General features: G+C 33.5%; 1 protein-coding gene across 2 annotated transcripts in view; it reads right to left on the bottom strand.

Moving 5' to 3' along the window:
- LOC149534239 (Transducin/WD40 repeat-like superfamily protein) overlaps nt 1-5903 on the bottom strand; it is a 100352-nt gene extending 94449 nt beyond the window's left edge. Inside the window, exons 1-2 of one of the 2 annotated variants that reach the window (XM_089803931.1) lie at nt 5556-5903; nt 5356-5418 (exon numbers count right to left, since the gene is read on the bottom strand). In XM_089803931.1, coding sequence (XP_089660057.1) covers nt 5356-5418; nt 5556-5707 — 215 coding nt within the window. In that variant the 5' untranslated portion in view covers nt 5708-5903. The remainder of the gene's footprint in view (nt 1-5355; nt 5419-5555) is intronic. The other variant, XM_089803932.1, reaches the window with a different exon arrangement.
- Between the last annotated feature and the right edge of the window lie 6531 nt (nt 5904-12434).

Genomic DNA, 12434 nt, shown 5'->3' with positions numbered 1-12434 from the left:
AAAGTTAGGGGAGAATTCGGATTATTCATCTCAAGAAAGTATTTTCTCCCTCCTGTTATAAATGACTAAAGCATAATGGACATGATTACAAGGTGGTACATTCATGGTCAAGATAATGTGCACCTACAACCTCTTGCCATTAAGATCCTCTCGCAAGTAAGTTTTTAATTCTATTCTTCTTTTTTTGTCACTTGCATTGCAGAATTTAACACTTAACATTCTTAATTTATCTTGTATTTATTTTTTTTTGTTCTCTCCAACTTGCTAGCTCTATTGTCATTGAGCGGAATTGGACTACTTACTCCTTTATCCACTCAATTAAGTGTAACCGGCTGGCTGCCAAAAAAGCTGTGGACTTGGTGTTTATTCACACCAATTTGCATGTCGTGGCATGGAAGGATCCAAAATACAAAAGGGGGGAAAAGGGGGGCAGACAAGTTGTGGGATGTATTGTTGAAGATGGTAGCTGCGATAGAGATCTTTATCTCTGGAAATATGAACATTATTATCGTTATTGTTACGTTCAGCTGAAAAAGACACTTAAGTTTTTATTTGTAATATTAAATGTAAATGACATGTGTCATTCTCATGCATTGAGGCATGAATATTTGAAGAGTCTTAATTAATTAATTAGGAGTTATGAGAATCTCAAAAGACCTTCGGTTATAATGTGAAGAATCTCTCTTATTGTTATATATTTGCGTCAAGCAAAGGATATTGTACACTTGAATGTTTATCATCAATAAAGATATGTTTTGTTGTGTGGCTGGGTTTTCCCCTTCATTCTCGAAGGGTTTTCCCAAGATATTTCTAGTGTTCTTTGTTTCAGTTTTTCTCTTTCTATTTGCTGGTTATTAACTTTGATTTTTGGGCTATAGTTTCAACATGTACCACCCAAGTCAGCTGACTTGGATATGACTATTCAGGATCTGCTAGAGCTACTCTTCTTGATGTGAGTGATGATGATGACATTGCATTTGGTGGATCTAGTGCTAGCGGGACCAATTTGGGTGATAATGAGGATCTACTAGCAGCTGGAAAAATGAAAATCATCATGGTTTTTTTTCCATAATCTATTTGATGATTGATCAAAACTTTAATCGATGATTATTGATGAACATTGAACTTTGAATCACATTTTAAGTTTTAACTTTCAGAACTTCATGAACTATATTTTATTTCAGTAATTCAATACAATGATTTTCATTATGATTAGTATGACAGAATCGTATTTTAATGTTTATCTTTGGCATTTGGCATTGATCAATGACCAAGCATCATACTATGAAATGATTTAGATATACTATGAAATTACCCCTGCGAACCATACTGGAAAAACAAATCCTCAAACCCATGAACTGGGTTTCTATACCCTAATTGGTAACACAGTTATAAAAATTTTATATTGATAGTTTTTTGCAACTTATACATTAATTTTCTAACAAGTAACCAAAGAGGTGCTTTTTTTTAGTACAGAGGCTTATTCAAAGGTGTAGAACAGAACCAAAATACAAGGATATACCTAAATCACTCAATGTCTCCCTTTGAAATCTCAAATCACCAATCAACTTCTTAGGTTGTGGCTATCTAGGGAGGATTTAATATCTCACATGCCCTTGAGATATTTTCATGTATCCCATTAGTAAAAACAATGAATTGGATGGCTTTATTGTGTGGCCTCTAACACTTCACTGCTTTTTGTTTGTAAGGTATACTTTATCCAATGAAGATTTGGATTTTTGTTACTTTGCATTTCAAGCAGCAATTGCAAGGGTTCCAGGCGGTGATTTAGGCAGCAATTTCAAGCATTCTCAGGCAAGGTAGAAGATTGTGTTCTAAGCAGGGGTAAGATTCAAGGGTTTGGTCGATAGTTTTGCAACTTGTGGGACCAATTGATTGGTGTTGAAGGCTTTGTTGCTTATCATTGGAACATGTGTGTGGGTTTTATCTTTGTTTGTTGAGTTGTGTTCCTCTCTTTTCTTTGGTTGGCTCCAATAGGCAAACAAGTACTTAGCCCCTATGTTTCATTTTGGATATTTTCTTCTTCTATCTTATGGCAAGAGGACTTCACCCATCAACATTCACTCACAATGAACAATAAACTATTGTGTCTGTTGAAAAAAATATTTAGATCAAGTAAAAATTGCATCTTCCATCGAAGCAGGAAAATGGGTTTGGGTGAATCCTAAACAATTTCAGGGTATCTTGAAACATACACTTGCACGTTTAAAATGGGAGCAAGCAAAGAAAATAATACTTCTGAAAGAAAATATAATGGCCCTTCGTAACAAACACATGCCAAACAAGACTCCTTTACAAGAGTTTGGTAACAGCAAGTCCAGAGATAATAAAGGCATGGATGATTCTATTTTACATACCCCCACATCAACACCTCTCACTTGGTCTTCTAACCTATATGTGCAAGAGTTGCTAAATGCCAAGATAAGGTTGGAGGCTTTGGAAGTTAAAGAGCAGGAAAAAGATCCAAAAAATCATGCTTAAACAGCTTCAAATCAACTATTAGCAGAAAACAATAAGATTCTAAAGAAGCAAATGGCATTGTTGCAAGCTACTTTATTGGCAGGGAGAACTGAATGGCAAGGTATAAAAGCAAAATGGAAAATCATGAAATGTTTGACAATAGAAAAGATAGGTATGATGAAACCTAAAGTATCTCAGGCTGAAGGAAAAGTGATTGATTAAGAAAACAACTATGGAGGGAAGGAAAGTGTGGAAAAGAAAGGAGGTTCTTCAAAAGACTCTAAAACATGGACACAAGTTTTTAAAAACTTTGATTATAAGGAGACAGAAGCAAACATTTGTGGTGATAGCATACAAGATAAGGAAATCAAATAAAGAGAAATTAGAGCAGCAAGCATAATTATCAAAGGAGTGAAGGATTATGGAAGAAATGAAAGTACTCTCGATCTTACAAGGGACTCCCTCAAGGAAAAAAATTGCTTTGGCAAGGACAGATCTGCCAAGCATGGAGGATGTAAACTTAGTGATGAGTGAGATAGGCCCATAAGAATCATCATGTCAAGAATAAGAGACAAACAAAGTCTCCTAAACAAGAAACAGCTCTTGCTGGGATCTCGCTTCTTTTTAGATGAAGATCTAACTATTAAACAACAAGACAACAGAAAGGAGGAATTAGCAAAGGATATAGCAGCAAGGGACAAGGACAAAAGGGCATGGTTGTACAAAGGCAAAATTGTTATTGCCACATTTGGCTATCATCTGCAGAGAGAACAACAAGTGAACAGCAAAGAAGTGGCAGAAAACTCCTTAGGAAGTAATTTTGCAACAAGGGCAGATTGGGAAAATGGGGATGAAAGCTCATCTTTAAGTCTTGCACATCAACACAATTAGCACTTAAGCCCTACACAGGATTCCTTAAGTTCAATTTGTTGGAATTGTAGAGGCTACCCTTGGAGGCGAGGACCTGGGTTAGGGTGTATTGCAGAAGATAGAGACATAATTTGTCTTATAGAAACACATGAACACGAAGGGTGCAAGACACCTTTGTTTGAAGGGTATTTGAAAATGGTCGTATGAAATAACGCAGCAGCAAATGGCAAAGGACATGGAGGTATTATGATATTAGTGAGGGAAAAAGAAGGTCGTAACATTCAGCTAGAAAGTGAAGACTCAAATAAATTCATATGCACCAAAACCTCAGAAGACTCAAATAAATTCATATGCAACAAAATGATCCCTTTTGTTGTGCTTATAAAAGATATTGCAGTATTTTCTTAGCTAGGTGAAGTCCTTCTAGTGGGTGACTTCAACACTATGACTGCAAGTGAACAAGCTAGCGTTCTCTGTTATAAGGAAAATTGTAACCCTAATTTAATTACAGAAGAGAGCAATCATCAATGGGCAAGAGTTTCAAAAGATAGCAAAGGGGCAATCCTTTTGGGGAGCAATTACTTACTCTTTGTAGTGCATTTGATTTAGTCATTTGCAATGGTTTGGCTAGATGGGTTATGTCTGGTAATTTCACTTGCAATATATACAATGGCACAAGTGTAGTGGATTATGCAATTTGCTCACATGACTTGTGTGAGAATATGGAGGACATTTCAATTGGCGAAAAACTCTGGCACCTAAATTCTCATCACATTCCTATAGATCTAAGCATTTCTTGGACTGAAAAGCAACAATGTAGGACAACAAATCAGTGCATTCAACAATTTTCATCAGAGGGTAGTATATTTTTGACTCAAAGAAATTGCAGCACATTCAAGATGGCACTTTAGAAATTTGCTAAGAGGGGGAAAATACCATTGCAGGGCATCCACAGTCACATGCTAACTAGCTTGATTCAAAGTGCACTTGATGAGTGCAAAAGGGCAAAAAATAAGAAATCTAAGAAAAGGTGTTTTCCATCTAATGCAAGGTTTATGAAGAATGCCACATAATGCAAGCTTTGGTTGGAGGTAGACTAAAGATGCTTCATCATTCCATGTACTTTTCATAAGTTGAACAGACCAAATTCATCTGACCTTAAAAAGTATGAAAGTAAAATGCATTTGAGGGCCTAAATAGTATCCTCTTACAGTGTTGCATGGATCTACCAATGAATAGGATAAGCAGTTTTTCTCACTCTTCTTATGATATTTTAACATCCACAAGCCAGGGGAATGGCAAGAAACAAATGAGCCTTGAGCCTTCCTTTTTCGAGCACTTATTAACTAGCGTAAATTGATATTATTTTTAATATAATGCGTACTGCTTGGAGACTTGTTAACTAGCCAGTAGACAGAAGATCAATCCATGTTACTTCATATCCGTAGGACATACAACAACCCTATACCAAAGACAGTTTAAATCATCTTTCCATATAAGGCCTTTTAACCCAATGCCAAATCGGTTAGGCAAACACTGCTGCAAAAAAATACAAAGCTAAGACTATTGAGTTTTCACTGTTTGCAAGCCTCCAATGATTTCTCATGCAATTAGGTGAAATTCCAGGGTCACCAGCGTAGCTTGGTCTTTGGTAACCTGTGTGTCGTACGGGCAAATGTCCTCAACAGCCAGGCTTTGGATGGCAGCTTTATAATAACCATTGGTTAGCATTTGAACCTGAACCTTAATAACCACGTTATGCCCAGTTGTGAAAGCTGTGTCTACCTATCGTGGACCTATATGTATATCTCTTTTAAGGGGAAAGTACGCAATTTTTCTTTGAAATAACGTTTTAACAAAAACGACAGTTTCTTCTCCTTCTCATACTCAACATTGTTCAACAAAATCAAATGAAGCAAGTCAAGCTCCAGTAGCCAGTAATAATATCTATACAACAAAAAAAAAAAAAAAGGATAAAATATGCTGAGGCTAAAGCTATCTTACAGGTCAAACACACGAAGGGTATTGTCATCGCTACTCGTTAAAAAGCAAGATCCGTCAGGAGACCTGCAAAACATAAAAGCTTCAAACTAAGGCAATCGACCTGTATCACTAAAATGGGTTATGAATGCCTGACAAGGGATAATAGAATATATATTCTTCTAACTAAAGGGAAATCATAGGTGGCTTAGAGTGCAGCTTACCATTTTACGGCCTTCAAAAAATTGGCATTGTGTGTAGAGGGAAGCTTAAATTGGCGATGAAAATGGTAGAGCCTTTGAGGAGGAACGTGGAAGTCCAATGCAGGCAAGTAGTACTCGCTTCCATCTGGAAAGCATGTTAATTCCTCTTCCATTCTTTCACTGACACAAATTTCTCAGAGCATTTGGAAAGCACACCGTAAAAATAGCTAGTGTGTCTCCGGAGATCAATATACAAACTTCGTGTACCTCCTGATTTTTAAATTTTCGCTCGCTTGCTTCAATGCCCTTCCCTACGACTGTATCGAGGCTAATGCAAGTCAAAGCTCCGTGAACGAACTTAATTTGTATAAAATAACCTACATGTAATCGATTGCCAATTAGGAGATGAGCTAGTTTATTAAATTATTAATGCTAAAGATAAAGGAAAACTAGTATTTGCGTTTATTTTTTAGTTTTTTTTTAAAGTGTAAGTCTATTTATTACAGTATATAAAATATTTTAATTAATAAAAATAATATAATTATAGTACTCTATAATGATAATTGTAATAATAAAGAATTTTAATTATTGTAATTATTGTAATAATTATTTTTTTATTTTATTTTTTATTTTCGATCGATAAACAACCAATGGCCATAATAATATTAATTAAAATTAAATTACACTAGCGTTCTTCCGTTCAAACGAGCACTGGTAAAAAAGAACGGAAAAAAAAAACCTCTAGTCTAGCCCGGGACCATGGTCCTTTATTATTACAGCATAAAAGGGGCGTAGTCAAAATATTCATGTTTCAGAGATTACATTACAAAATTACGATAACACAAAATAATTTGAGTGTAGGCTCCTTGATGAATTATAGGATTCCATCACTTTCTTTACATTCTTCCAGAGCTATCAAAATGTACATCCCTGTCTAAATGGCTTATCAAAAAAATTGTTAATCATAGAAATCAGAGAAACTTTAAACTTAGAGACTATAAATAACTAGATTAATACCTAAACCCATCTTAATACAAGGCTTTAATATATATCATGATAAATTATGTGCTTACCTAAACTTATCGATATGAGTCAATCATTTTAATCAAAACCTAAACTCAGATAAAGTGAATACAAGATGGGACTTAACTAAAGAACTGCCAAAAAGGAGGAAACGGCCTGGAAAACCATCAGTGTTAACATTCTAACCAATCATTGGATCTGCCCATTGTGAGAAACTTAATGAAGCTGAGGAATAAATCAATCAGTCTGAATCATTTTAATAGATAGGTGACAGAACCATCTCTTTAATAAGATCAAGGAGCACACAAAAATCGAAATCCATTAGGGCTCGTTTGGTTGGAAGCGTAGGAATAGAGAATTAGAATGGAAATTTGGAATAGGAATAGAAATGGAGAATGGGAATGGAAAAGACAAATCCCATTCTTGGTTGGTTCGCATGGTATTTGATTGGAAATATGTTAATTGTTAGATTGTGGTGACTGATCAGGAAAGTACTGTACATACTTCATAAATAGTGGGGTTAAAAAAAAAAATTGGGCAATAGCCGACATATTATGGCCAACATATGGCGGACATGTTATAACCCTAAAGCGGTTTAATACTTGTATAAAAGAGCTTAGGGTTGGGTATTTTTCATAATGTTGTGATGCGAAATTGGTTCTTGCGGCAATATTGAGCTGTAAGGGATTACGGATTGTAATCAGGTTGTAATCACTGGATTGTAATAAGATCAGACTTGCTGTTTGGTGGACGTAGCCCAGGGATTGGGTGAACCACGTTAAATCTTGGTGCCTTGTGTTCATTTTTGTGTGTTCTATTATTTTCTGTTATTGGTTATATTTGCATATAGTTTTTATTTCTGTCTGTGGTTTATCCTAACATTACTCCCTTGTTTGTTTGTACAAAATTGGAATTGGAATACAGTTAAGTTTATATTTTAATATATTTTATTTGTTTTACTATATTATTATATTTGGTTAATTATTTCAATTTATTGTAAAGATATTTTTTTTTTTAAATCTATTTTATTTAATGAAATTAATAAGAAATTATTTTTTTCAACATTTTAAAAATTGAATAGATATAAACATAAAAATGTTATACACAATAATATACTTGTCAAATTAGTAAAATTTGTTCATTTCTTAAGTTCGGTGAATTTATTTTTGTTAACATTTATTAAATGAATACACAATAATATACTTTCAAATTAGTAAAATTTACTCATTTCATAAGTTCGGTAAAAAAAAAAAAATCATTTTTTAAATGAATAGATATAAACATAAAAATGTTATACACAATAATATACTCGTCAAATTAGTACAATTTTCTCATCTCATAAGTTCGGTAAATTTATTTTTGTTAACATTTATAAAATGAATACACAATAATATACTTGTCAAATTAGTAAAATTTACTCATTTCATAAGTTTGGTAAAATTATTTTTTTACCATTTTTTAAATGAATAGATATAAACATAAAAATGTTATACATAATAATATAGTCGTCAAATTAGTAAAATTTGTTCATTTCATTAGTTCGTAAAAGATTTAGTTTCCATGATCATAAGTTCTTTACAACAAAATGGTCATTTCATTAGTAAAATTACAATCACCATCACCAATAGTGTGTTTATAAAAACTAGAATAGAATTAAGTCTACATTGAAACATTATTTTGGCTTTTGCCATGGAACCAATCTCCCTAGCAGATGTCTCCCACACAATGCACAACTTGCAATCTTTCCTTTCTTCTTCTGTAGATTTTGATGTGGTTGATGTAGATGAGTCATCTTTGACCCACTCAAAGAAATTGCAGCCATTTCTTTTATTTGGACAACACAAAAACTTATGCCAACGATTTTTCTCTGTACGTGACATTTTCATTGCTACAAGTCCAACACCACATTGACACATTGAAGAAGTTGTCAAATCCATCGACCCTATATAAATAATGAACAAACATAATGAGAAATTACTACAAGTGTAAAATATATTTTAATATTTGTATTCAATGGACTATGTTGTGACTTCTCAGTCCAATCTTGCTAGCGTTGCAAATACCTTGTGACTTACAACTTTTGACACATGATTATTAGTTTTATAAAATAATATCCATGGCATGCTCATTTAAACTTACAATGTTCTAAAATAAAAAGGAGCGAATTTGTAGTTTTATGAATGTATAAAGAACCTGTGAACTCATATTTATAATCCTAATCTATGGACAATGAAGACATACACATTTACATTTGTAATCACAACTCACAATTTGCCTATGACTACCTATAATCAATATAAAGTTATACAATTGAAATGAGTAGATATGTAACTTTTCCTAACTCATACACAATTAGGCAGCATAATAAGAGAGGCTATATCCCAAAAAAATAAAATTGATTACATTCGTAAAACAAGAGAAAAAAAAAAGTGTTATGAGGGGTCGATAGCATTAGAAGCCTTACACATAACCATTGCAAAACACATAATTCTATCATACACAATACAACACACCATCACTCCAAAACACATACACAATGAAGCAACATAATTAAGAGAAGCTATATCCCAACACAAAAAGAATTGATTGCATTCATAAAATGTTGAACTGAACATTTTTTGTAAGTTTCCCTTTCTTCAGGAAACCTGTCACTATTGTTGCACATCTTATTATAGAAGAATCTTTAAACCATACTTCACATATAGATGGAATAAAAATAATGAGTTTTCCTGTCTCTTCATCAAATCCATAATTTGTAGCATCCTATGGAAATAAACCTTTGGGAAGATCATACTCATGTAAGAGATCAACTTATGGTTTTTGCATTTTTCCTACAAAATAATGCCACAAAGTCATAAACATCAATGTGCCTACATTAACAAAAAAAATAAACAATCCAAAAGATCAGGCATTTCTTAAGCCATTTCATAATTTGATAACAAAGTATTCCTTTCCTCTTACAATTCATTTTCTAGTAAAATTTCCCATCAACTAAAGATGCATCATTAAACATAAATTTATTATATCCTAAATGAGATTCCAATAGCTCTAGAGTTTTTGGTATTGTACCAACCTATTTGAGCTCAATTTGATGACAAATGTAATAATGGATTATGTAATATTACAACTTTGGCTTCATTGAAATCATATCCCATACTCATGTTATGATCTTTTACTCCCATACATATCCATGTTTTTGGAAACTTCCCGCCCACTTTGATATTGCATCCAAAGTGTCATGTACTGGCAACAGTTCATTGTAGAAACATATCTAATACATCCTAATATGCTAGGATGTATCTAGATACAACCCACAACTTACTAACACACCCTAAACTCAACATAAACAAGAGAAGAAGTTTATTTCTGCACTACCTGATTTGCTATTGCCTTTTTCTGTTGGTTGAAAAGCATGTGGGAGTGCTTTGCCATGTGGCAAAAGAGTGTTTTATCATCACTACATCATAGTTAATAGTTGGACAAGTATGTAGCAGCATCTTGGAGTATTTGGACATAAATTTCATTTTTTTTAGTGTTTAATGTGGAAGTACAACTTCAAGTATTCACCATGAATACAAATTTAAGTGCATACAATGCATATAGTTGAATAAAAAAAGTGAATACAGCTAAATACAGAAGTGCACACAGCAAACATTATGAGTTATTTTGTACATAACAGTAGTGCATACTGCTGAATAAAACAATGCATACAACAACAATATGAGTTATTTTGTACGTAAGAGCACTGCATACAACAATAAATCACAACTAGGGGGAATACAAACAACTATTACAAGTAATCCATAAAACATAATTCAAACATTACTTAGTAGTAAAACAGTGCCACTAAAGCTGAAGCAAACAAAGAAAAGATTGAGAATATGGATGTTCACAAGTTTGAAGCACTCAACAAGATCATTATATCCGTAAACATAGAAACAACTATTGCAAGTAATGTATAAAATATAAGCTATCAGGATTATAGATATGGCTTCAAAAAGATATTAAGTTCACGAATAGTCTCATAAATATTTTTGAGTTCATAAAGATTGTAATATATCAAAGATCTCCTCCAAACTTATATCTAATGTATGCTTCTCTCTCCTCTTCAGTCATCCCTACGAATGCCTAGGCTTTTGTAGGTTCAGATGTAAAAAAGTCATATGCTATAATCATGGTCTCCTGAGTAATTTTGGGCATGGCCTTAAGGGCAGCATATGCACTTGACATATCATGCTTCTCTTTTCTTTTATCAACATTTATAGTATGACCTTTAGTCATGCCCCGATCTATATTTTGGATGCTCTCACATATGACATCCAAACAATTAGTCATGCTTGGCTTCTTCCTCTTTTGCCTCCTTGTTGTTGGTGTAGAAGGATTTGGTCTTACGAATGTAGTAGAATTGTTTGATTGAAGGTTCTCTTCTTCAAACTCATTAGTATTGAAGCCCCCATTCATAGGCATATTGAAGCCCCCATCATCATCAAGATCAATAACCTCTTCAAATAGTTGCCCCTCTTCTTTGGTCTCAACAGTTGTTCCTGCTGCATTTCCTTCAACTATGTTGTTCCCAAAAATGATTGCCAACTCATTGAAGTAGAAGAATGGTTGCCTCTTGTACACTCTAGCATTTTTGAAGCAACTTCTTTACATGATGGAAAAATTAAGGGATTAGATGTCTTTCGTTACAATTGATTGAGAGATAACTTACTGATATTAAAATATTATCTACAAAACATTACCTTCAGCAACTCGTCCCACACACTATCCTTGGCATCGACACATTGAATTGTCACATTCCAAGCAAAACCACTCATGTTTCATAACTCTTTCATAATTCTAAAACCTTGTTTCCATGTCTTTAACTTGTTTTTAAAGTTGTTCTTTCCAAGATTCATATGCATATCTTCATTGAATTTCTTTTGTATTGTTGTCCAAGCTTCTTTCTTAAAGCCCCCATCACCTTTTCTTCCCAATTGAATATGCTCAAAAAGAAAATTGAGAAACTTTCATTCCATCTCTCTTGCCCACACCACTTTGGCATTTTTAGCTAAAGTAGCAATCGTAGTCACATTTACCTCCTCATCCATTCTTGTTAAAAGATTAGTGAATGAAATTTTATAGCTATTAATGGGTAGCTGTAGAACTTCCAAAAACCAATCAATATGTAACATAACTCTTTTACCAACAATCACACCCAATATAATGGTTGACATAACAAAATGATTATACAATACTACGCTATGATATGTCAGTAGTATAAAAGGGTATCTAGTAATAATACAACCACCATGCTACACTTGCAAGTTAGCTTAAACGCAAAAAATTCAGTAAACAAGTTAATTACAGTAGGAACTCTAGTAACAAAGAACAGTAAGGAATAACAATTACACATTTCCCATTAATTCAAGATTGTATTTTAATGGAGTTGGGTTTCTGAATTTGCCTAACAAACACACTACAAGATACTTGGGTTTTTGATGTGATGTAATTTTATTAGATGGAAAAATACCTGGTCTCCATATATGAATAATTAATAAACAAATTCAGCATGCATATCCAACTTTCCTTAGTGCCCTTTGTATAGGTCTACCAACAATCATCTCTTGCCATGTACAATCCATCTCTTCTTCCCTTGTTTCAGAAAATAGTCATTCATATAATATGTTATACAGGTTACTGGTTATTCTTTATGAATTTGAATTCTAATTTTTTTTCATCTATCAGCAGCATGCTTGTTTTGCGCCTAAATAAATCAAATGTAAATATCCCATCAAACTGACAGGCACAGACTTCCTGATATGTTGTGATCATGTTCAAACATTGCCCATCGATAAGTATATGTGATAACTATGCCACATGGTTTACCTTCGG

Source organism: Cupressus sempervirens, chromosome 10 (assembly GCF_028749045.1).
Source record: "Cupressus sempervirens isolate cs-2001-9-10 chromosome 10, ASM2874904v1, whole genome shotgun sequence".
Classification (NCBI taxonomy): Eukaryota; Viridiplantae; Streptophyta; class Pinopsida; order Cupressales; family Cupressaceae; genus Cupressus; species Cupressus sempervirens.
Note: the sequence above shows the minus strand (reverse complement) of the source record. Positions and strands in the feature narration are given on the sequence as shown.